General features: G+C 42.5%; 2 protein-coding genes across 11 annotated transcripts in view; both read left to right on the top strand.

Moving 5' to 3' along the window:
* LOC139547015 (leucine-rich repeat flightless-interacting protein 2-like) overlaps nt 1-21,052 on the top strand; it is a 63,737-nt gene extending 42,685 nt beyond the window's left edge. For 2 of the 10 annotated variants that reach the window (XM_071356050.1, XM_071356048.1), the window contains 7 exons: nt 958-1,128; nt 3,823-3,915; nt 4,088-4,126; nt 4,642-4,695; nt 4,961-5,053; nt 5,202-5,349; nt 6,076-13,525. In XM_071356050.1, the coding sequence (XP_071212151.1) occupies nt 958-1,128; nt 3,823-3,915; nt 4,088-4,126; nt 4,642-4,695; nt 4,961-5,053; nt 5,202-5,349; nt 6,076-8,675 (3,198 nt within the window). In that variant the 3' untranslated portion in view covers nt 8,676-13,525. Of the gene's footprint in view, nt 1-957; nt 1,129-3,822; nt 3,916-4,087; nt 4,127-4,641; nt 4,696-4,960; nt 5,054-5,201; nt 5,350-6,075; nt 13,526-14,068; nt 14,119-14,444; nt 14,563-14,755; nt 14,836-14,948; nt 15,045-18,331 lie in introns of those variants that run through there. The other 8 variants (XR_011669305.1, XR_011669304.1, XR_011669303.1 and 5 more) reach the window with 8 other exon arrangements.
* A 422-nt stretch (nt 21,053-21,474) lies between these two features.
* maip1 (matrix AAA peptidase interacting protein 1) lies at nt 21,475-26,239 on the top strand. Its single transcript, XM_071356055.1, has 5 exons — nt 21,475-21,834; nt 22,117-22,188; nt 23,435-23,561; nt 25,078-25,228; nt 25,525-26,239. Exons 1-5 carry the CDS (start codon nt 21,517-21,519, stop codon nt 25,601-25,603), a joined length of 747 nt encoding a protein of 248 aa, XP_071212156.1. The 5' UTR covers nt 21,475-21,516; the 3' UTR covers nt 25,604-26,239.
* The last annotated feature ends 259 nt before the right edge of the window (nt 26,240-26,498 follow it).

Here is a 26,498-nt window from a genome sequence, read left to right as displayed (position 1 = left end):
GATTTTCTGGATTTTTTCCCCCTCATTTTGTTTGTCATAGTTGAAGTGTACCTATGATGAAAATTACAGGCCTCTCTCATCTTTTTAAGTGGGAGAACTTGCACAATTGGTGGCTGACTAAATACTTTTTTGCCCCACTATGTTTTGCTTGTTTTGGTCTATGAGCGCCGTACTCAGATTATTGCATGGTTTGCATTTTCCGTAAAGCTGACAAAGCGGTTGCATTAAGGAGAAGTATATCTATAATTCTGTGCATAATACTTGTATCTTTTATCAAAGTTTATTATGAGTATTTCTGTAAATTGATGTGGCTCTGTGCAAATTCACGGGATGTTTTGGAGGCAAAGCCAAATGTAAACTGAGGTTTTTGGATATAAATATGAAATTGATCAAACAAAACATACATGTATTGTGTAACATGTTGTCCCGGGAGTGTCATCTGTTGAAGAATATAAAAGGTTGGTGATTCATTTTCTCTATTTCTGCTTTTTGTGACTCCTCTCTTTGGTTGGAAAATGGCTGTATGCTTTGTGACTAGTTGCTGACCTAACATAATGATATGTTCTGCTTTCGCCGAAAAGCCTTTTTGAAATCTGTCACTGTGGTTGGATTAACGAGAAGTTTATCTTTAAAATGGTGTCTAATACTTGTATGTTTGAGAATTGAATTATGAGATTTCTGTTGATTTTGAATTTGGCGCCCTGCAATTTCATTGGCTGTTGGCGGAACCCCGTTCCCAGACAGGCTAACGCATATTTTCAACTGGTTGAATTACCGAAATATGGTTCTGTTCACCACCCTTTTGATGTTACCCGACTCTCTATGTTACAAAGGCTTTCCAACAGTCACTCTGTATAGTAGAGAGAGAGGAAAGGGGGAAAGGTATTTATGGGGGTCATAAACCTCACCAACAGGCCAACGTCATGACAACACCAACAGGCATTTCTCTTCCTTTAGGATTCCCTTGTGGAGTTGGAGGAGAAGTACCGCAAGGCCATGGTGTCCAACGCCCAGCTGGACAATGAGAAGAACAACCTGATGTACCAGGTAGACAGGCTGAAGGACTCGCTCATGGAGCTGGAAGAGCTGCTGTCCGAGTCACGCCGCGAGTACGATGGAAAGACCAAGGTATGGGAGAGATGAGGAGGGAGAGATGGCGAGGCAGAGAAAGGATAGGGCCAGATCAAGAGAAATATACAATTACAGTAAGATGAAAGATGACGGGAAAAGAGGACAAGTTAGTGGAGTAAGGGGTAGGCTATAGAGGAGGGCGATATTAGGTGAAAACTGGGACTGACATTAGCCAAGTGGTGCCTTTTGGAAACTGTAGCTGCCTGTACCAATGCAGCAATGGAGGATTATATACATGAACTGTAAAGATATCATTTCCAGGGTTTTTTTCTGGATCGAAAAGGGGCTTAGGTGGTGGGCATGGCAGGGGGTGTGGCAATGGGCATGGTCAGCGCGGCTGATGTTTAAAGAATATTTTAGATGTCTCCATCTTGTTGGTGTAGAGAAGTGTTTATTTCTTTATTTGTAAGCCACTAAAAATGTCTCCATGTAACTGAGTGAAATGTTTTAAAGCAAATGGGAAAATGTTTCAGTTGTAAATGTCCAATATAGCTGTTTTTATCTCAATATCAAATCATTCCTGGGTAACAATTAAGTACCTTACTGTGATTATTATTTTTTAATAAAAGTCATAAAGAAACAAAAAAAGCTTCTTAGCAAAGAACAATTTCTCAAGCAATAATTTTTCTAGGACTGTCTGGGAGTGATGAGGGGAAAACTGAAAAATAGCTGTTGGTATTTGGCATAGAGGTTTGGATCTCTATTTCTTATGTTTATTGACTAATTTGCTGCATGTCGATGTCATCATGGAAGGCCAAAACTTCCTCCCACAATAGCAGGCTGAAATTTCAGGTGGTCTTTTCAAACAGCTCTTACACTACAAGGGCATTTTTTCACATAGTGTGGAAATTGGCCCTTTTTAAAGCACATTTTATGTGATTCTATATATTCTGCCATGGAACTGAGAGATGTGTGAAGTTTTAAAGCTAATTTCCTGCAATTCTATGCATTTTGCCATGGCTTTGTTCTTTTGCTCAAACATAATAACAAAATCAATAATGCTAAATTCATAGTTTTTGTAATTTTCAATTCTCCCTGACTGTCTAGCCTTTTATTTTGGTGATTTTGTTAGTTCTCAAAGGTTATATTATTTAAAAATACTAGCAGCACCCAGTCCAAACAGACAGTAAATCATTGGAAATTAATAATTACATTTAATGCAATCCCCCCCCCCCCCTGTAAATTAAAAATGTGTTCATCTGTTCAGCTTTTTGGTCTCTGGATATACCAATATTCTCAGCTCCGGAGCATAAAAAAAACGCCCATAGGCCTATATCCCGTGGGATCATGTTTGTGGATTAGCCACACCTGTTGCTGACAGGTGTATAACATCGAGCACACAGACATACACTCTCCATAGACAAACACTGGCAGTAGAATGGCCTTACTGAAGAGCTCAGTGATTTTCAACGTGGCACCGTCATAGGATAGTAGGCCACAAGCTCACAGAACAGGACTGCCTAGCGTGTAAAAAGTATCTGTCCTCTGTTGCAACACTCACTACAGAGTTCCAAATTGCCTCTGGAAGCCGCATCAGAACTGTTTGTCGGAAGCTTCACGAAATGGGTTTCCATGTCTGAGCAGCTGCACACAAGCCTAGGATCACTATGCTCAATGCCAAGCGTCGGCTCCAGCGCCATTGGACGCTGGAGCAGTGGAAACGCGTTCTCTGGAGTGATGAATCACACTTCGCCATCTGGCAGTCCGACAGACGAATCTGGATTTGGCGGATGCCAGGAGAACGCTACCTGCCCGAATGCAAAGTTTGGTGGAGGTATAATAGTATAGGGCTGTTTTTCATGGTTCCAGTTAGGCCCCTTTAGTTCCAGGGAAGGGAAATCTTACACTACAGTATAAAATGGCATTCTAGACGATTCTGTGCTTCCAACTTTCTGGCAAATAAAGGCCTTTTACTGTTTTAGCATGGCAATACCTTGGGGCACAAAATGAGGTCCATACAGAAATGGTTTGTTGATATCGGTATGGAAGAACTTGATGGGCCTGCACAGAGCCCTGATCTCAACCCCATCGAACACCTTTGGGATGAATTGGAATGCCGACTGCAAGCCAGTCCTAATCCCCAACATTGGTGCCTGACCTCACTAATACTCTTGTGGCTGAAGGGAAGCAAGTCCCCTCAGCAATGTTCTAACATCTAGTAGAAAGCCTTCACAGAAGATTGGAGGCTGTTAAAGTAGCAAATGAACTGTAATAAGCCCTTTTGTGGGGAAAAACTCATTCTGATTGGCTGTGCCTGGCTCCCCAGTGTGTCGGCCTAGCTCCCAAGTGGGTGGCCCACCCATGTCTACGCCCCTGCTCAGTCATGAGAAATCCATAGATTAGGGCCTAATGAATTTATTTAATTGACTCATTTATTTTATTAACTGTAACTCAGCAAAATCTTTGAAATTGTTGCATGTTGCGTTTTTAAATTTTTTGTTCAGTGTATATATTACGCTGTTTGGATTTAGGCGATCCAACAAAAAAAAACGCTTAGGCGGTCTGACCAATGATTTCTATGGCCGACAAATCCCTAAATTCGTAGTGTACAACACCCTTTATCCAAATTGATTTAATCCACAACTAATGTAGCTAATGCGACTTCCTGGATTATAAGGCAGCTGTTTAGGGCCAAAATGATCACTGCATATTGTTAGTCCATTCAAACATCTCCTCTGTCATCTTTCCCAGGACATTGAGCGTGAGCAACATGCCTACGGCGTGCTCCAGTGCCAGTTCAACGTGATGAAAGAAACGCTAAAACAGAGCGAGGAGTTACTAACGGTGAGTCCTCCAAGGAAAACCCCAAACTACCTTAACTGCCACCTTTCAGTTTTCTTATTTCTGAATTTCCCGGTCTCCTTACTTGCATGCTGATCTTCTACTGTTTTCACTCCTCTCCCACACACTCTCCCTCTCTCCTATTTGTTCCATCATCTGCTTTTCCACTGTCCAGGAGGTCTGTCAGTTGCGTCTCAAGCAGGACAGCTTTGTTTTTTTTTTTTGTTGTTTTTTTTTGTTTTTAATTTTTTTATCCCCTTTTCTCCCCAATTTTTCGTGGTATCCAATCGCTAGTAATTACTATCTTGTCTCATCGCTACAACTCCCGTACGGGCTCGGGAGAGGCGAAGGTCGAAAGTCATGCGTCCTCCGAAGCACAACCCAACCTAGCCGCACTGCTTCTTAACACAGCGCGCCTCCAACCCGGAAGCCAGCCGCACCAATGTGTCGGAGGAAACACCGTGCACCCACCCCCTCGGTTAGCGCGCACTGCGCCCGGCCCGCCACAGGAGTCGCTGGAGCGCGATGAGACAAGGATATCCCTACCGGCCAAACCCTCCCTAACCCGGACGACGCTAAGCCAATTGTGCGTCGCCCCACGGACCTCCCGGTCGCGGCCGGCTGCGACAGAGCCTGGGCGCGAACCCAGACTCTGGTGGCGCAGCATAGCACTGCGATGCAGTGCTCTAGACCACTGCGCCACCCGGGAGGCCTCAGGACAGCTTTGTTAGGGAAATATCTGACCTGCAGGAAACAGTAGAGTGGAAGGATAAAAAGATTGGGGTATGCCCTGTGAACTCTGATCCATTCACTTTGTTAGTACATTTGGTGTATGTATGTGTAAACCCCCACACACAATTGTGATATGTGCACCTGTGTTGTGGTCTTAAAATACACTTATTCACTTATGCAGAGAAGTTAACTTTAGCCAAGTGCATGAATACTTGAAACTGTATACTGTAGGCTCACTTTCACTTCCTTCACCCATATCACTCCTTTGTTCTTCACCTGCACTTCCTCCTCCCCACCACTGGGGGGCACTGTTCAGGCCTTAGAGCAACAAAAGGAGTATTCGGACGCCGTCAAAAATGAGCGAGATGAGCTCAGGGATGAGCTGGTCCAGCTGAAAGATATTCTGAAGGTACTTTGTCATCTCATGGGAGTCGGAGCTCTGAATATGCAACAGTGGCCCCTGAAATAGGGTTTATCTATTGCAGAGTTATGCAGCTATAATTTACTGTTGTGAGACCCAAAAGCCTGTCATCAGTCTGTGTTCATGTCCTACCCAGAAACATGGAATTGTCCTCGGACCTGACCTGACCACCAATGGGGAAAAGGTGGCAGTGGTAACTGAAAGGTCAGCTAGTAGAGATCCAGCTTCTCAATTGGCTCAGGACGGCCAGACATCACCCACGGAAGGGGGGAACATCATGCTCGGTAAGCACCATTACTGGACAAATATCGCCATATGTTGGAATCATCTTTTGCTTAACTCATAGCTTTGCCAAATTACAGCTAACTTGAAAACTTAAATCACGCCCACACCCAATCTAATGCAAACCAGTATAGGTAACATGAGTTTGGTTGACTGGCACAATTTTTTGGGGGGACTTCTGCGACCTAACTTTTAAGCTTTCACTACTGATTCTCCTCCCAACCCATTGCCACCCCTACACCTGATTTTAATTTGAATTAATCTATCTGAACCATGATTTAAAGCACATGGCGTAAACACCATTGTTTTGGTACCATGTGTATCCTACATAGTGGTTTCATATTGAGATGGTCATATGGCCGTCTGATTTGTGGAAGTGAGCGTGACCCCCAAAGCAATATAACACCACAGCAGACATTTCAGAGTTTAAAAGATTTGCAGCTTGCCAAAGTTTGAGGTACCAAAGTGCCTCTGACTTACTCCTCTGCTTTGACAATTCATCTACGTTCAAGAGCTTTGTTTTTGTGATCTCCTCCTATTCTTCTTCCCTTTCTTTCTTCTCTTCCTGTTTGGTTAGATTTTGGCCAAATTCTTTCATTCTGCTTTGCGCTAATTGGCCCAGCTTCAACTGACAGATCTTGATCATCAGAAAAATTACAATACTTGAAACACCAGACCACAGTGTTTGGCCTGTATCACCCTTACGTTCTCCCCTCATGATCTCTTAGGCAGAGCTCAGGATATGGAATTGGGGAGTAGAGGAGATAAGATGGTGGATCCAGGAAGGTCCAGGCAGCAAGTGGAAACACATGAGGCGGTTCAAGAGAACCATCTGACCTCGCCCACTCCCTGTAGCCTCGCTGGTGTTTCTGAAACCGAAACTTCTTTGGAGGCTCGGCCATGCTCGCCCAAATTGGGGGATGAGGTTGAGATTGAATGCAGTAATGTCAACAAAGTCTCTGACAATGTCATACCGGTAGTAGAGGTCAAGCATGGACCGGTTTGCGATTCTAAGGTAATTGTGGTTGTAACAGTTCCTGAGGAAGAGCTTACAGAAGAGGGATACAAACCACCAGGCATAGAGGGGACAGTGCAAGGGAGAGTAGAGGCCACAAACAAATGGGAAATGGGAATAAAAAATGACAAGGCAGATGATATGGAGACCGAAGTCGCCAAGAGTAGTGATCACACAAAAGAGCCTACCTCAGAATATGGTGCATTAGCTGAACAAGATAATATAGCATTGAGTAAAGAGGTTGTGAAAAGTATAGACTCATGTCCTCAGCCTAGGGAAACCATTGAGGACACCATACAGAATGGCACACAGATTAGCCCAGGGACTGACCATGATACTAGTAAGAGCACAATAAAATCAGAATGTAAGCCTCAACCTAAGCTTCAGAAAACAAAGGCAGAAGCGTTATCAAAGTCAACTGACCCTCAGCCACAGGCCCAAGGAGGCAAGAAGAAGAAGAAGAAAGGCAAGAAGGGAGAGAGACAAGGTGATGAAAAGCAGGAAGACTATAAGAAGATCACAACAGAAAAGGGTGTAGTCTCCATGAAGAATTGCACACCGATTCCCCAAGGGACAAACCTTGATACTACTAAGAGCCCAGTCGAATCAAAGCCTGAGCTTCAGAAAACAAAAAAGGCTGAAGTGTTGCCAGAGACCACTGACATGCAGCCACTGGCCCAAGGAGGCAAAAAGAAGAAGAAAGGCAAGAAGAAGGGAGAGACACAAGGTGATGAAAAGCAGGGAGACGATAAGAAGAAGAGCAAAACAGAAAAGGATGTGGACTCAATCTCAACAGATAAGGAGCCAGTAGTGGAGGAAGTTATCACAATGGACACACAGCAGCTTCTAGAGGAGGGGACCGGTAGTTCACCAAATCGAGAACTCCAAAGCCCTAAAGAAAAAGCACAAACCATAGCTGAGGGAGGGAACCTGAAGGAAGAACAACAACTAGCAGAGGGCCGAGTAGAGGTTAAGAGTGAGGAGCCTCCCATTGAAACCCCAGAAGTATCTCTGACTGACCAAGCCAAGAGTGAGGAAGCTGTCAAAAAGAAAAAGGACAAACAAGAACCTTCCATGGAATCAGAGAAATCAGAAGGCGAGATATCAGTATTATGCCATGAGTGCGACATTGGTATTGTGGATCCTGTTGACCAGCATTGTATAACCAGTGCTGATAACCCTAAAGAGAAATTAGAATCCACAACAAATACTGGTACCCAAAAAGACGAGTCAGGGTACACAACCAACCCTGATAACGTTGTAGACTGCCTGAACTCTTCAGCTGACCCGAAATGTCCATTGAACTTGAAAGAGTCCACTGCTGGGAATTCAAACAATGTCAAAGAAGAAGATGCAATCAAGGTCTCAGTTGATGAGGCTCAAACAATCCAAGACACAAAGGAACAGGGAATTAACTTTCACAGTCGCATAGTTATAAGACCGGCGCTCGAGAAGAGCATGGTACCTGAAGACCTTATCGCCAATGATAGTGTCATTACTCACCCAGAGCATGTTACCGAAAATGCCATAAAATACCTGAAAGTGGCAGGTCAGGATGAACAAAATGGGAGCCCAGATGAGTGTAAAAATACACTTGAACATAAAGACATTTCGATAGCATTGCCAGCAAATGTAGATAAATGCAAAAATGTATCAGGAGAGAACTGTGGCACATCGCTCGACAGCAACTGCCCTGCTGCTGAGACCATAAGACAGCCTGAACAATTGATGGATCTACCTGGTTGTCCAGTAGCTGACAAGCACTTAGATGAAAACAACGAGCCAGTAACACTTGATGAAGAAAAGGTATCATATGGCGGGATCTCCACAGAGACCGAGCTGAATGATACAGAAACACGACTACAGGACCCTGTAAAAGAAACTCCGGAGACAATTGACTCTTTTAGGGAACAGGGCTACAAAGAAAGCAAACCATGCACTATGGTGGCCGAAGCAGAAGAGCAAGACGATCCCATTGAGGCCACGCTGGAGGGTAACAAGGTACCTGAACCCAGTGAGCAGGGGAATGATGAGGGGGACGATGATATCGATGAGGGTCAATTGTTTGACTTTAACGACCTAGATTCGGTGGTTTCTGCAAATGTGTTTCCAGTAACATCCAAAGAGGTCAGCCAGGAGGTGAGAATGATGGAAGGCAACAAAATGGAGGTAGAGCCAGGTAGAGAGGAGGCAATCAAGGAAGAGGAAGACTGGGACAAGTCAACAGGAAAACCGCAGGGCACAGTAGAGGGAGTTGGCACAATAGTGGCAAAGCAGCCACTTGAACGGGGGTCAGATAGTGCACCAGAATAGCTCTGAAGAAAAAGCACAAACCAGAGTTGCAGGCCAGAATGCCAATGAAGAACAACAACTAATCACTTATTTGGGTAATATACGAACAGAAAGACATTGCAGAGGGAGTGCGTGTGACTGAACAACAATGTGTAGGTGAGAGTGAGAGGCTGCAGAATGCAACAGAGGTGGGGGCTTTGCCAGTAGAGGAGAGGGAAGAGGAAAATCCCGTATGGGTCAAAGCAGGGTAGAAGAGAGCGTAGTCAAAGTACATATTGAGCAGGGGGTGACGGAGCAATCTAGGTCAGGCTCGGAAAAGGGCAGTAAGAAAGGAAAAGGCAAGGGGAAAGAGGAGGACTGACGAATGACCTAGTTTTTAGGTCTGCCCTCAATAGAAACTGCAAATATTTATGATAGGAATTGCAGAGTTTAAACTGCTGGAGCCGAAGCACCTTCAATTCAAATGAATTCCAAAGCAATCAGAGAGATGTGTGTGGGTATTTTAGCTCATTTCGATTAACCCTTTACACTCCTAACCGTATACAGGTTGAAAATGGCAGAATTGGGCACTAATAAGCACCTAAATTGGGCTGCACAGTAACATGCTATACATGACATCAGAGCTCTGGCTCTGCGCTTCACAACGCTGTATGGGGTTTGACAAACAGCCGTTCTGAACTTGAGCACAGTGCGCGACAAGAAGTTTCCCCCATTCCTCCTAGTAATTGGGCAACTTTTGTACATTTTTTGTACATTTTTTGGTTGTCTGAGTGAGGGAAAAGCTCTAAATTAAGATGACTATGTATTTTGAAAGATGAGACGTTGAGGTTTATAATAACGCTTTGGTATCATACAAGCAAGCCAAACACCCGAGTCCAAAATTTGAACTTCAAATTTCCAAATCATAAAACTCATGTCATATACAGTGTCGATGTTTATGATCACTATGTTTGATGTACAGTGGCAAGATGACATGGCGTTATACCCTGGGTTGTTCTGAACAGAAAGAGCTTATGTTTATTGTGAAGCAAATTTGCCAGGGCACCTTAATTCAGTCATGACTCCTTTTCTACGTGCGCCAAAGTTTCTCTGAATTGCCTTGTGAAAGCCTAACACCGTAAGATTGTATTTTATAACTTAGCTTGTGTGATGGCGGGGATGAAGTGTTGTGTTCCAAATGAAACGACTACACGTGTCCTTGCTCTAGCTCCTGAACGGCACAGCTAGGAGAGGTCTAAAAAGTACCTTGTAGTTGAAGACTCGTCTTTGTGTCATAGAAGCGCATTGGAAATTGCTTAGGAACTGTGCACACTTTGGAGAGGTGTATGGCCACTTCAAATCAAATTGTATTTGTCAAATACACGTGGTTAACAGATGTTAATGTGAGTGTAGCGAAATGCTTGTGCTTGTAGTTCCGACCATGCAGTAATATCTAACAAGTAATCTAACATTTTCGAAACTCCGAGACACCAGTTAGTCCTCTCACTCAAACCCTTGTCATTTTTGGGGGTATTATGTTGCACCTACCCCACATTCTCCAGGAATAGTCTTATGTTACTGAATTTGTTAACAAATGCGGCGAAAAGTACAGTAAATGTAAAATGCACATAAAATCAGTGTAATGTTATGATTCAGTATTGTCAGGTGAACAGTTGTGTACTCACCTTTGGTCTAATAACTGTCCCATCTCTAAACTGTTCCTTTTCAATTGCTACCATGGTTATGCAATGATTCTGTAAGAAACTTCAATTTATCCTTATCCATATAGGCCAATTCCCACGAGTGTAAAAGGTTACACCATTTTTTTTAGGTGAAATGCTGTGCAGAATCGTCTATAATTGTCTTGATGTTCTATATTATCTTGAATAGATGTTAATGTGCATGACATCCTGTAGATCAACATGGGTAAAATGATGTTGAGTAGACAATTGCAGCGGATTATGTATTTATTTTGTTATTTCTTTGAACTATGCTTATGTCCCTGTATTATTGTCCTTTATATTGTACAATGCGTTTTCCTATGTGAAATGCACCATTAGCGTTTTCCAGTTGTTTTTTTGCTTAAGTGCTTTGGGAAGTTGGTCATAAAATGGGATGGGTAATCTTACCATGCAGACTTTTTCCCCAAATAAGCAGTAACTCAACTGATTCAACTAAGAAAGCTAGTTGTAGTAGTTAAGTAGAATCCATCAGGTGTGTTACTGCTTGCCTGGAACACATTGGCCCTGGCAGGGTACATTTCCCATACTCTCATATAAGCACCTATATAATGTAATAATATTGATTTGATTTGAATTATTTTTAATTCTTTGCATCTATTCAAGGGACGCATGATAAAATATCTATATATTGTGTAATTCCCAAGAGAAACAAATACTGTAGCAATTAATTGCACATTTATTGCAATACCTTTCATCTTCACAATGTCAAAATGTTACCCAGAACTAAAAAATATATTTGGTGGTATAGGTAGGAAAAAGCGTTTGAAGAAAAAAACGAACAGATGGGATTGTCTCAAGTCTCTCATGCAATAAAATAATTGGCTGAAAAATCCTCCTTGTTACAAGTCAATTCCATGTAGGTTATGTCAGGTGAAATCCAAGCCCTGGGCTATTACTGTATGTGCAAACTGTAAAATTGCATTGTGTTTAGTATACAGTGCGTTCAGACCCCTTTATTTTTCCCACATTTTATGTTACAGCCTTTTTCTAAAATTGATTAAATTGTTTTTTCCCCCTCATCAATCTACATACAATACCCAATAATGACAAAGCAAAAAAAAAAAAATCTGAAATGTTTGCAAATGTATTTAAAATAAAAAATTGAAATATTACATTTACATAAGTATTCAGACCCTTTACTCGTTACTTTGTTTTAGTACCTTTGGCAGCGATTACAGCCTCGAGTCTTCTTGGGTATGACACTTCAAGCTCAGCACCTGTATTTGGGGAGTTTCTCCCATTCTTCTCTGCAGATCCTCTCAAGCTCTGTCAGGTTGGATGGGGGAGCGTTGTGTCGTGGAAATTCTAATCAATAATGAGGAGAGACGAGGTCAATCACCAATCAGGATATTACTTTATTCAAAACGTATTAATAACATAGATTAATTATTGCAATAATGAAGCTGCTCGATGACCCACTCGTTGGTTATTCGAGCGGATTTGATCCACAGCATTTTATAGCAAAGTACATCCTCCTGAATGTTCATGACAAACAACAGATGTATGGAATGGGTCACAAGGTTAGGATCTGTATGAACGATACTAATCATTTACAGCAGGCAGTATCTGCTGTAAAGACTGTTCTCATTGTGTAGAAACCCATACCCAAGCCATCTCTCCCTGGTACCTTCCAGTCAAACCGTAGTCATCTCCCTCACATGAATGGAATATGGCCTAAGGCATTGTAAATCTACTGGAAGCATTTAGCCCCAGAGGCCCAATTTTAGAAGACCACGCACAGATGAGTGTTCCAAAAAAAACATTCTACTCGATAAAACAACCATTTGATGCAATAACAGCATTATAACATAATCTTGAGATGTTCAAGTCCGGGCTCTGGCTGGGTCACTCAAGGACATTCAGAGACTTGTCCCGAAGCCACTCCTACATTGTCTTGGCTGTGTGCTTAGGGTTGTTGTCCTATTGGAAGGTGAACCGTCGCCCCAGTTTGAGGTCCTGAGAGCTCTGGAGCAGGTTCTCAAAAAGTATCTCTCTGTACTTTGCGCCGTTCATCTTTCCCTCGATCCTGACTAGTCTCCCAGTCCCTGTCGCTGAAAAACATCTCCACAGCATGATGCTGCCACGACCATGCTTAACCGTATGGATGGTGCCAGGTTTCCTCCAGACGTGGTGCTTGGCATTCAGGCCAAAGTGTTCAATCTTGGTTTCATCTGACCAGAGAATCTTGTTTCTCATGGTCTGAGAGTCTTTACGTGCCTTTTGGCAACTAAGCGGGCTGTCATGTGCCTTTTTTACTGAAGAATGACTTCCGTCTGGCCACTTCACCATAATGGCCTGATTGGTGGAGTGCTGCAGAGATGGTTGTCCTTCTGGAAGGTTCTCCCATCACCACAGAGGAGCTCTGACAAGCTCCAGACTGCCCATCGGGTTCTTTGTCACCTCCCTGACGAAGGCCCTTCTCCCCCGATTGCTCAGTTTGGCCGAGCGGCCAGCTCTAGGAAGGGTCTTGGTGATTCCAAACTTCTTCCGTTTAAGAATGATAGAGACCACTTTGTTCTTGGGAACCTTCAATGCTGCAGAAATTTTTTGGTACCCTTCCCCAGATCTGTGACTAAACACAATCCTGTTTTGGAGCTCTATGGACAATTCCTTTGACCTCATGGCTTGGTTTTTGCTCTGACATGCGCTGTCAACTGTGGGACCTTTTATATAGACAGGTGTGTGCCTTTCCAAATCATGTGCAATCAATTGAATTTGCCACAGGTGGACTCCAAACAAGTTGTAGTAACATTTCACGGATGATCAATCGAAACAGGATGCACCAGAGCTCAATTTGGATTCTCATAGCGAAGGGTCTGAATACTTATGTAAATAAGGTATTACCGTTATTTTTCATTAATTTGCTAAAATTTCAAAATTGTTTGACGACATTTTTAAAAATACATAAGGCTGTAACATATCAACATGTGGAGAAAGTCAAGGGGTCTGAACCTTTCCGACGGCACTATGTCATGTGTGCTGAATTCATATAATGATATGACTGCTAGACAAATTGTACACCGTGTAAGAATATGACTGCTTTGTTAATCTCTGGTCTAAATGTGTCTTCATGTGCACTTTTTGTTAGGAAATACCTTGACCCTTTTCCTTAATGAATAAAGTAAGTCATTACCAGCTTTGAGAAAGGAACTGTAGTACTTATGCATTATTGTATAATATGTAGCGGTGTCTGCCTGTCATTGACGCACAAGCAAATCTCTTATGTTTGTCTTCCCTCATCCATTCGCTGTTTAGCATAAAATGCCCTAGAGGTTGAGTGTCCTCTCCACAGTTTCTGCATGCTAACCATAGCCCCACCCCTCACATATCCTCTCCCAATGGACACCTGCTCCATTGCATGCATCAAGGGACTCTAAACTCCTCCCACTCTGACTCAGCCCCTCCCTGTCCATGTACTTGGCTCCTCCCACCCCTGGTATGTCAACATTGGTTTTACAAGTTGTTCTTATGATTGTTCTTGCATGAACGTAATGCAATTGTGTGTAATAAATGGGTTATAGATGCTTACTCATAAAGTTATACCGATAATTGGGAGAAGTCCTGTGAGACTTTTAATGTGTATTTAATGTACAATTAATGTGAGACTGATCCTGTACTGTAAGCAGTTGTCCAACATTTTCTGTAATACTGAAGTGAAGCAGATGAGCTCTAAATCTCCTGTGTTTCTTTCAGAGATCCGCCTGAGGAAGCTGGTTGACGAGCGGGAGAACTTGATAGGACAGGTGAGGAAGGATCCATCCATAGTCTGTCTGGGTCACCTGTTACGTTAGCTGAACTCCCCACGTTTGTGTTGCTGCTATTTCTTGTTGTTTTTATACGGCTGCAACTTTTCTCAATCTGAATCTGTAGGACCTAAAATGAACTTGCTGCAGCTAAATTGTGTAGAGATGAACTAACGTTAAATCATGCTTGGTTGAAATGATAGGCCGGTAAACCGAGGTGCATGGGTGACTGGACTAAATTGTGAAGTCACTGTACAATGTGAAGTCACTCACTTACATACAGACAGATGTTTTTAACTATGTTCTGAATGTGGTCCTCCCTATAGGTGAAGAAACTGAAGGCCCAAGTAGAGCAGAATAAATTGAGGAACGGGACTGAGGGCTGCAGCCCAGAGGGTGAGGTTCTGGAGAACGGCACAGACCCCCACATACAAGACCTGCAGAGTAAGATCCACAGCTCAATGCAGGCTTTTTGGTTCCTTGGCATCTGACACACACCTGAAATGTTGTGACCTATGAAATGAATAACTCAAGACACAAATTAATCTTACTCCTAACAATGCTATTTCCATAGCATTCATATGCTGCACATCAGATCTTGATTTCTCCCCCCCCCCCCCCCAACCCACATTTGCAGGAGATGCCAGCAGGCAACTTAGTGACCTGAAGTTCAAACTTGTCAAATCAGAACAGGAGGTGACCGCTTTGGAACAGTATGTAAGTGTACTGTCATTAACCTGGTTAATTGCAGAGGGATAATCATCACAGATAGTTACTATTAATTTGACTCGTTATTGGCTGAGATTCTCGTGATTCTCACCAATCCGCAGGTTACCAGGCTCGAGGGTCAGGTGACCCACTACAAGGGCGCGTCAGAGAATGCAGAAGACGAGTTGAAGGCTGAGAAACGCAAGCTGCAGAGAGAGGTATGGCCCCCGGCCATAAGAGAACAAGTATTTGATACACTGCCGATTTTGCAGGTTTTCCTACTTACAAAGCATGTAGAGGTCTGTAATTTTTATCATAGGTACACTTCAACTATGAGAGACGGAATCTAAAACAAAAATCCAGAAAATCACATTGTATGATTTTTAAGTAATTAATTTGCATTTTATTGCATGACATAAGTATTTGATACATCAGAAAAGCAGAACTTAATATTTGGTACAGAAACCTTTGTTTGCAATTACAGAGATCATACGTTTCCTGTAGTTCTTGACTAGGTTTGCACACACTGCAGCAGGGATTTTGGCCCACTCCTCCCTACAGATCTTCTCCAGATCCTTCAGGTTTCGGGGCTGTCGCTGGGCAATACGGACTTTCAGCTCCCTCCAAAGATTTTCTATTGGGTTCAGGTCTGGAGACTGGCTAGGCCACTCCAGGACCTTGAGATGCTTCTTACGGAGCCACTCCTTAGTTGCCATGGCTGTGTGTTTCGTGTCGTTGTCATGCTGGAAGACCCAGCCACGACCCATCTTCAATGCTCTTACTGAGGGAAGGAGGTTGTTGGCCAAGATCTCGCGATACATGGCCCCATCCATCCTCCCCTCAATACGGTGCAGTCGTCCTGTCCCCTTTGCAGAAAAGCATCCCCAAAGAATGATGTTTCCACCTCCATGCTTCACGGTTGGGATGGTGTTCTTGGGGTTGTACTCATACTTCTTCTTCCTCCAAACACGGCGAGTGGAGTTAGACCAAAAAGCTCTATTTTTGTCTCATCAGACCACATGACCTTCTCCCATTCCTCCTCTGGATCATCCAGATGGTCATTGGCAAACTTCAGACAGGCCTGGACATGCACTGGCTTAAGCAGGGGGACCTTGCGTGCGCTGCAGGATTTTAATCCATGACGGCGTAGTGTGTTACTAATGGTTTTCTTTGAGACTGTGGTCCCAGCTCTCTTCAGGTCATTGACCAGGTCCTGCCGTGTAGTTCTGGGCTGATCCCTCACCTTCCTCATGATCATTGATGCCCAAACGAGGTGAAATCTTGCATGGAGCCCCAGACCGAGGGTGATTGACCGTCATCTTGAACTTCTTCCATTTTGTAATAATTGCGCCAACAGTTGTTTCCTTCTCACCAAGCTGCTTGCCTATTGTCCTGTAGCCCATCCCAGCCTTGTGCAGGTCTACAATTTTATCCCTGATGTCCTTACACAGCTCTCTGGTCTTGGCCATTGTGGAGAGGTTGGAATCTGTTTGATTGAGTGTGTGGACAGGTGTCTTTTATACAGGTAACGAGTTCAAACAGGTGCAGTTAATACAGGTAATGAGTGGAGAACAGGAGGGCTTCTTAAAGAAAAGCTAACAGGTCTGTGAGAGCCGGAATTCTTACTGGTTGGTAGGTGATCAAATACTTATGTCATGCAATAAAATGCAAATTAATTATTTAAAAATCATACAATGTGATTTTCTGGATTTTTGTTTTAGATTCCGTCTCTCACAGTTGAAGTGTACCTATGATAAAAATTACAGACCTCTACATGCTTTGTAAGTAGGAAAACCTGCAAAATCGGCAGTGTATCAAATACTTGTTCTCCCCACTGTATATATATTTTTTTTTTTTTACAGATTTGTCTTTGAATGTACCCTGGTCATGTTCATTAGGCACCAAACAAGAAATTGTAAAACAGGGAGGGACTACCTGAAATTGTCCAATAAAATACGCTCATTTTCATTTTCCGTTGCAATCCTTTTGCTACAGTTCCCTAATGAACAGGACACCGTTGTTAGGTCCTAAACAGCGTGACTAAACTAATTAACCAATCCACTACAGCCACAGCTTTGAGTTAGGCTCAGAGCAGCCAATGACATGAAGCCTACGTACCCCCCCCCCCCCCCCAATCTGGTAGAGCTTCATTGAAGTTTGTCTCAGGGAAGATCTCAATTGCATACTCCTTGCGTCCTCTCTCCTCAAAACCCATTTGATGAGAAAGCCAGAGGTCCCTCCCCTCTGGCCTCTTCCAATGGGTTTTAAAGGAGGTGAGGAGTATGCAATTGAGATTCTCCCTCAGTCTCGAGCAATAAAGTCACTGGTTGGCCTGCCACCTCACATACTCTTGCTTGTTGAGACATGCTAGTGCTGATGATGCTTATGGTGATGAAAACGACTGCATAAAATGGGGAAGGGAACATTGGTAGGAGACCCCCTCAAACACACACACACACACACTCTCTAGGGAGATGCTGCTTCACTGTTTACAAAGCTTTAAAATGTTTGTAAGGAGACTTAAGGAATTGTAATATTTGTGCAATAAAATGTCCAACCATGCTGTACCGGCAGCTGAGAGTCTAAATAATTGACCTCCAATAGATGAGTGATTGATGTGCCCACTCTCAATTTTAGTTCTGTCTACAAGTACAATGATCAAATTCTTCCCATATTCAATGACATTCAACATGAAGGAAGGTGAAATAGAATTCATGATAAACTGGCTCACTTACACACATTCATAGAGGCTTCTTTAATCTAAGGTCCATGGTGTCTCAAATTCATATTTTAAAGCTGCTAATGTGGCAGTCAGGTGAGCCTACGATTTGGAAAGAAGTGGGAATTTCATGTATCGGTTGTGTACTCCAAAGGCAGTGTCCAGAAACCCTAGCGCCTACCCCTTACGTACCTATTAAATCCTGTCAGACATATTAATTCACCAGTGTCTAGGGGGTAGAGATTGTTTCTGGACATGGACTGAGTTTCAGAGGAGCATCCTCAGCCAGATGAGCTAGTGGGCTGCAGGGAAACGTAGTCTCCGACTCAGCCCGTGCCACCCTAGCTGGCAGGGAGGAGTATGCGCAGCTCTGACCCATGCGACAGTCATAGAAGTTCTGATAGTCCGGCGGCAGTTCATTTCAGAATGTGTAATGCCCTCTCCAGGGCCTGAAAGGCCGAAGCAGGTGCCACAGGGTTCTTATTACCGTAGGCGTCCTTGTAACTTTCTGCAAGCAGGTGGCACCAGAAGATGTTGACACTCTCGCCAAACTAACGCCGAGGTGTTATGGAACCACAGGGCTGAAGGAGAGGGAGGATATTGAACTGTTGTACAGGAAGTGCACAATACTTTGCTACAGTATATAGCTAAATACATTTACAGTGTAGATTCAGGCAATTACACTTGTTTCCCAGGAATTTTCAATTCCATTCTATTTTGTATTGGGGTCAAATTGAACTGAATTTGTTTTGACTTGAGTAATCAGCTCTTAGTTTCATCATCCAGTCTTCCAATACCGGGGTTGAAGAGCAAGTTTCCAGGTTCCAGCACTAACTCGTACCGCTGAGCCTTCACAAACTCCAGGAACCGCCCCAGGTCTGGAGACGACGAACACAGTTAGTTACATTTCATACTGTTTTCTTTTTCTTTCAATTAGTTTGGTGGTTTACCAATGGTTTATCAATCAAATGTATTTATAAAGCCCTTCTTACATCAGCTGATGTGACAAAGTGCTGTATAGAAACCCAGCCAAACAATGCAGGTGTAGAAGCACGGTGGCTAGGAAAAACTCCCTAGAAAGGCCAGAACCTAGGAAGAAACCTAGAGAGGAACCAGGCTATGAGGGGTGGCCAGTCCTCTTCTGGCTGTGCCGGGTGGAGATTATAACAGTACATGGCCAAGATGTTCAAATGTTCATAGATGACCAGCAGGGTCAAATAATAATAATCAGTGGTTGTCGAGGGTGCAACAGTTCAGCACCTCAGGAGTAAATGTCAGTTGTCTTTTCATAGCCGATCATTAAGAGTATCTCTACCGCTCCTGCTGTCTATAGAGAGTTGAAAACAGGTCTGGGACAGGTAGCATGCCCGGTGAACAGGTCAGGGTTCCATAGCCACAGGCAGAACAATTGAAACTGAAGCAGCAGCACGGCCAGGTGGACTGGGGATAGCAAGGAGTCATCAGGCCAGGTCCTCCGAGAGAGAGAGAGATAATTAGAGAGAGCAAGTAATTTTTCCAACAATTGTTTACAGACAGATTATTTCACTTATAATTCACTGTATCACAATTCTAGTGGGTCAGAAGTTTACATACACTAAGTTGACTGTGCCTTTAAAGAGCTTGGAAAATTCCAGAAAATTATGTCAATGGCTTTAGAACCTTCTGATAGGCTAATTGACATAATTTGAGTCAATTGGAGGTGTACCTGTGGATGTATTTCAAGGCTACCTTCAAACTCAGTGCCTCTTTGACCCAAGTTAAACAATTTAAAGGCAATGCTACCAAGTACTAATTGAGTGTATGTAAACATCTGACCCACTGGGAATGTGATGAAATAAATAAAAGCTGAAATAAATCATTCTCTACTATTATTCTGACATTTCACATTCTTAAAATAAAGTGGTGATCCTAACTGACCTAAGACAGGGAATTTTTACTAGGATTAAATGTCAGGAATTGTGAAAAACTGCGTTTAAATGTATTTGGCTAAGGCGTATGTAAACTTCCGACTTCAACTGTACATGATTGTATAGTTAAAGAGACTATGCATATATGATAAACAGTGAGTAGCAGCAGCGTAAAAGAGGGGTTGGAGGTGCGGTACAATGTAAATAGTCTGGGTAGCCATTTGATTACCTGTTCAGGAGTCTTATGGCTTGGGGGTAAAAGCTGTTGAGAAGCCGTTTGGTCCGTTGGTATCTCAATTTGGAAGCAGTCTATTCCACCCTTGTCTGGAAAACACTAAAAATATAATTGTTATAGCTAACTCACTCTCTTTTGTGTGTTGGTAGCAATGATGAATGTGTATAAATCGTCTTTGGTTGGTTAGTTGGTCCTCAGCCAGTCTCGACTGGCTAGCAATCTTGCTGACAATTTAGTGACGCTAGTTAGCTAACAGCAGGTTGAAAATATTGAAATGTCCATGTTAGGTATACTTAGCTAGCCAGTCTAATAGAGATAAATACAATTAGTGGGGTGGTTAAATTGTGTATTGTTGTAGGTGGAATCTGATTCCACCAACATGCATTTCCAACCCCTAGCTCTGCACAAGGTGAAGGTAAATTGGCCAAAATATTTACAAGCTGATGGCAATTTACAGTAAGCATGATAAAAATGAATTGGGAAGTGTTTGTATGGTTTGTGTTATTGGATTACAGGTGGTTAGATGTAACCTGAGGAGCAGAGTACCTTCCAGACAATGTACTCAATTTAGTCTACCCCTCTTCTCTTTTGACCTTTTCTTGTAGTTCAAATTCAAGCTATTTGGAGTCATTCCACAGTGACCTGCTGAAAAATACCCCAAATTGGGGACATTTTGGCTACACAAGCTCGAGGGAGCGGACACACCTTGTGGTTATGGAGCACAACAACATTCTGGCTCTCCATGGAGGAGGTGGTGTGGGGGTGCTTTCCTGGTGATACTGTCTGTGATGTATTTAGAATTCAAGGCACACTTAACCAGCATGGCTATCACGGCATTCTGCAGCGATACTCCATCCCATCTGGTTTGCACTTAGTGTGAATATTGTTTGTTTTTCAACAGGACAGTGACCAACACACCTCCAGGATGTGTAAGGGCTATTTGACCAAGAAGGAGAGTGATGGAGTGCTGCATCAGATGGCCTGTCCTCCACAATCATCTGAAGAATCCCAAATATAAAATCAATATTGATTTGTTTAACACCTTGTTGGTTACTACATTATTTTATATGTGTTATTTCATCGTTTTGATGTCTTCACTATTATTCTACAATGTAAAATAAAGAAAATCCCTTGAATGTGTAGGTGTGGTCCTGTTGATTGTATTTTGATTAGTTTCAGCGCTATTTGGGTTGTTAATTGGATTCGCCCACAAGTTCTAATTTATTTGTATTGTACTTTATACATTTAAATTATTTGTGTTCTTGTTTGACATTGTACTACAGTGTTAGGATATAGTAGCATAAGCATTTCGCTATTACATCTGCTAAACTGTGTAAGAGACCAATAAACTTTGATTTGATTTAACTCGATTTTTTATTTCCGAAAGAGATGGCTTACTATTAGATAAATGTCTTGTGCAAAATTGTCTTTATCCACTCCTGTAAAGACAGGGAGTGCAACTTTCTCCTGGTGTTCCATAACTTAATTTTATAGACCTGAACTCGACAGATATGGCTGAAGTTCCATATGCGAGCATGTATCAGTGTGACACTATTTACCTTCCGCAAAAATGGAACTATAGTATACTAGCCATCAGTGGGTGAATGTTGTGTTGTTTATATTACTTAAAAATACAAAGGTAAAACATATGCATATAAATATCAAATATGTTAAGTAAAGTACACATTAAGTAATGTAGTAATTATATCTCAAACGTTCATACTTTTCGATTTTTATCGTCAGAGGTTGTATAGTAACCAAGTAATGTGTACCCATGTTTTCTGTCGGACGATGCAGACTAAAGGACCGAGTTGCTGTGGGAGGAAAACATGGCGCTGCCCATGTTAAGAGGTTGCTACTGTAGCAGGACGCCTTCAGTACTGATTCGTTTCTTGAAACCTGATCACGTTGTGCAGCCCCAGTCCAACAAGACTACTCGCCTGGCTCCAACTTTGTCCGTTGGTGTCGTGTCCACAGTCCGACCTTACAGCTCTGATCGAGGTGGAGGTAAACAAAACCAGAAGGTGGTTGTGGTTGGCATCCCCAACCCTTTCATATGGTTTCGAACCCGAATATACTATTTTTTGATTCGGGTTTATTTTGACAAGGAATTCAAAATCGAAGAATTCACAGAGGGATCGAAGCAGGTAGGTAGGCTACAGTCCGTGGAATAAGTGGTCTCTAGCTAGTGGAAGCCAGTTAGACCAGAAATACTTCATTTCTTAAAAGTATGCTTGACTAAACACCCCAGCTTGCCAAGAGAAACAACGTGGGCGTTACTGCAAGCCAAGTTTTGTACCCAATCCAGTTCTTGTGAAATGTTTGACTGTTTCCCCTTCTAATCATCAACAGTTGAACTTGTTCCTTAGTGCATCTTACATAATTGTTACGTTGTGTCATTATAGCTAAAATATAATATGTTGTTGCAGGCATTCTCCCATGTTTCAAGACTGTTGTCAGGGAGTCAATTTGAGTCTCTTGAAGGTCTGGTTGCTAAAGATGTGAGTATTATGACTGGAAACACTTATCTCCCTCACTAGCTTTAAGCACCAGCTGTCAGAGCAGCTCACAGAGTACTGCACCTGTACATAGCCCATCTATAATTTAGCCCAAACAACTCCCTCTTCCCCTACTGTATTTATTTTGCTCTTTTGCACACCATTATTTCTACTTTGCACATTCTTCCACTGCAAATCTACCATTCCAGTGTTTTACTTACTATATTGTATTTACCTCGCCACCATGGCCTTTTTTTTTGCCTTTACCTCCCTTATCTCACCTCATTTGCTCACATTGTATATAGACTTATTTTTCTACTGTATTATTGACTGTATGTTTTGTTTATTCCATGTGTAACTCTGTGTTGTTGTATGTGTCGAATTGCTATGCTTTATCTTGGCCAGGTCGCAGTTGCAAATGAGAACTTGTTCTCAACTAGCCTACCTGGTTAAATAAAGGTTAAATAAATAAATAATAAATAAAATAATATTCTCAGACATTTTTGCACAAGTCATTTCAGTGTAGCATTGATAGGAGAGCTGCTAGTGGGTTGGGGGTGGCAGCCAGCCCTAGCGGGTTTAGAACATTGTAATCGAAAAGTTGCTGGTTCAAATCCTCAAGCTGACTAGGTCAAAAATATGCCAATGTGCAAAGCACTTACCCCTGATTGCTCCTGTAAGTCGTTCCGGATACTAGCGTCTGTTAAATTAGGGGTTCCTAAGCTTTTTCACTCAGGCCCCCTTTCAAGCATTGGGGAACATCCTCCGCCCCCCACGTCAGTTTCGATGGGCACAACCACTGTTCAAGACACAAACTGTTCACACCCCTCTGTTTTTTCTTTCTTGCATTTCTATACATTTTGCCATGTCTAATGTGTATTCATGTGATATTTGAGTGACTCAAACATTACAACATAATCTACGGGCTAAATGTTGCTGACATGGGCTAGTTCATCTAGACCTTTCTTACAAGTTATAAATGTCTCTTTAAGGCAGGGTTTCCCAAACTCAGGACCGAGTTTGGAAACCCCTGCTCTAAGGTGTGCAATGACTGACATGACGAGAGGAAAACTGACGATGCGCTACCCAATTTTGAAATTGCACCTTGTGCATTCTACTATTACAACTTTCAGGAGTAAGTTGAAAGCCGAACTACTGTGCTAAATAACTCAAATATAAATGTATACCACATTATCTGCAGGCATTGGGCCCTTTCTCATATTTCCTCTCTCCATTTTCTCCCTCACAGCTGATTGCAAAACTGGAAGAGAAATGTGCTCTGCTCCCTCCCAGCCACCTGCAAGCGCTTTCTGCAGATCCGGAAGACTTGATGTACACAACACCAGGGGATGTTGGCGTCTATTATGATGATGATGGTAAGAGCCAGGTTATGTCTACACAGCAAAAAACAACACACGAAACCACCTACTCCTTTACTGTGACTGATCATTTCTGATGTCAACGGTCAGTAATATGTTGTAACTAAATGTGGGTGGATTCCAATAAAATGATGTATTTCCTTCTGTATTGACTTCGATCACAGATCTGTAAGGATGGAATAAGTGATTGGATTAGTAAGCACTGTGCCATTACATTTCAGATTGACAAGTGGGAGCTCATCAACGGAAGGAAATTAGTTTTCACAGTAGTCTCATTCACCAGAGCCTGTATGCCTGGTGTGCAATAAATGCATTTGCCATAAGCACTGAATGACCTGGCATAGGTGTTTTTAGGGCTGGCATTATTACTGTATAACTGACGTTTATGGATGAAAACCTGCCCTGAAAATAAAATGACCCCCCCCCCCCCCAAAAAAAAGGAACGAACAGCTGATCAAAGACGAGACGGTCAGCATTCGTGCGGTTGAGGCTATTTCTAAGGTAACGTGTGCTATTTACAACACGATGAAACTTTGTTGCTCCTTGCTGAAACAAGCAAGGTGTTGTAGCAAACAAGTCTTTGGTTACCTAGGAAACACCCCCCTCCCTGCAGCAGCAGCAGCACACATAGCAATAGAATGGATACTAAACGAGTTAAATGTCTTACCTGGGATTTAAATGTTTTCCACACGCATAGCTACTGTACGTGTAGCCTACTTGGACACCCTGTCCCCACAATTTCCCACTCCCCATGTTGAATAGTCTGAAGCCACAGGGCTCTTCTCCAAGGCCCGATTTCCTTAAGTGGGAGCATTGCGAACCACAGGTGGGAATTTTGATCTGGGTACATGTACATTGAACAACACAGCAGCTTGTCAGCATGCTTTGTTATTTCTGTATAACAAAAAAAATCTATGACGAAGTTGGCTCTTTTACACCGGGGGTCAATGGGAAAGAATGTTGTTTTCTACAATTTGTAGGCGTAGTCGAGGGGAATTTGTTATTGCGTAAATATTGACTCGAAGTATGGCTGCCTGGTTTTGTGATGCAATAATTTCCATGGTAATGTAAATATTCATTCAAATTATGTTAACATGGCTCATGCAATGAAATGTATTTTTGTATGGTCAGTTGAGTTGAATCAACAAATCACAGCATATTGTTGGGTACACTTCCTGCTTTTATCTTCAACCTAGCTTTTACGTCTTGATTTTATTTCCTGCTTTGCTCCTATGGGTACACTTGCAATAGCCGCCAGTCCACCCATTATGCCACCATCGACTTGAATGGGAACGCCCATTCTATTCATTCTATTTTTATGGCTGCACATGCAGTAAGGAAAGGAGGAGAGGAGAAAATGTGTGTATAAAAAAAAATATATATTCAAACATTTATAACGGTGACCACTTTCATTTGGCTGACCAATAACTGCCATCCAAAAATCCATGACTGTCACAGCCCTACTGTAGGCGTTTTGTTGTTGTTACAAAAACATTTCTCTCTATTCTTTCAGGGCGGAAGTTTGTCAGTATTCTGATGCGGTACTGGTATCTAACAAGTGCCCGGTTGCCTGAGGAATCATTGGAGGGAACACGCATCTTTCAGGTGGCCATAGGTGGTGAGGGTGAGCCGGAGACTAAGAGACTGCTCACAGCGAACTATGAGTGAGTTTTTTTGTTGTTGTTATTGTTGCTAAAGTACAATGTGTCACAGCTGATTTAATGGTCTGCAGTTGGAAGTGGCTGTGATTAAGCAATTCATACTAAGTATCTCTCTGACAAATAGAAAGCATTAAGTCTGCAAACAGTCTCTCAGGGATGAGCCACTCTTAGATCCTAGATCTGTTCCCAAGGAACAACTACCTGCAGTAACCTCCTTTGCATGACTGTCAAGTGTCTCACTTGCTTAATGTTTAGACTTCCTGTTTAACAACCCTTTTGTACATCATGGCTGTTTGCAGATTCCAAAGGGAGTTTACTAAGGGGGTGCCGCCGGACTGGACCATCACCAGGATAGAGCACTCCAAGCTGCTGGATTAAACTGGGATTGTGAATGGAGATTATAGGGGGAGATGGATAGAGGCAGAGAATGGAAGACCATCCTTCCTCCTGACCCTACAAGAATATCCCCCTAACTGCTAAAATCTTGAGATGCTCTCAAACTCAAGACCAGAAAAGACATGGGGAATATTCGGGGCAAACTTTCTATCATAATTGTACTACTATACGGAAGTCTGTGTAAGACCAGGTTGCTGAGTTTTTTTGCCCTTGTCTCAGGCAGCACCGCAATCAGTGGTCAAAACTAGGCTTTGTCAGTTCTGCCTCTAAGGTCTGAGATTCATTATTTTGTTTAATGGGGAGGGTAGACAAGGGGCATACAGACAGTGTGAAAAAACAGAATGAGCTCTGTATTGAGATTCACCATATTGAGATTCTGTCTTTCGATCTGCTGCTGCCCCGCTTTGGTGTCTTGAAGTAGAGCGTGCACACAGACTGAAGAAAATGTCACACTTTAATGTTTAGGATTCAGATGTAAAAAAAAATGAGGATGATATTTCAAGCATGCCCTGAGCAAACTTTTCTCAAACCTCCTTGTACTCCTGTGTTCACACACTCAATAGTTATGTAGAGAGGATGAATTCCAACTATGCCATAAAAATTACTATAGCTACTGTTTCCATTTTTTGAGATGTGCTCTGTCACCAGAATAGTCCATCTGACAATAAGTGTTAACCAATTACTGTTGGTGACTGAAAGTATACAGTTGAAGTCGGACGTTTACATACATTTAGGTTGGAGTCATTAAAACTCGTTTTTCAACCACTCCACAAATTTCTTGTTAACAAACTATAGTTTTGGCAAGTCGGTCAGGACATCTACTTTGTGCGTGACACAAGTCATTTTTCCAACAAATGTTTACAGACAGATTATTTAA

This window comes from Salvelinus alpinus, chromosome 20, assembly GCF_045679555.1.
Source record: "Salvelinus alpinus chromosome 20, SLU_Salpinus.1, whole genome shotgun sequence".
In the NCBI taxonomy this organism is placed as follows: Eukaryota; Metazoa; Chordata; class Actinopteri; order Salmoniformes; family Salmonidae; genus Salvelinus; species Salvelinus alpinus.
The sequence above is the reverse complement of the archived record's forward strand: the minus strand, read 5'-3'. Positions and strand labels throughout refer to the sequence as shown.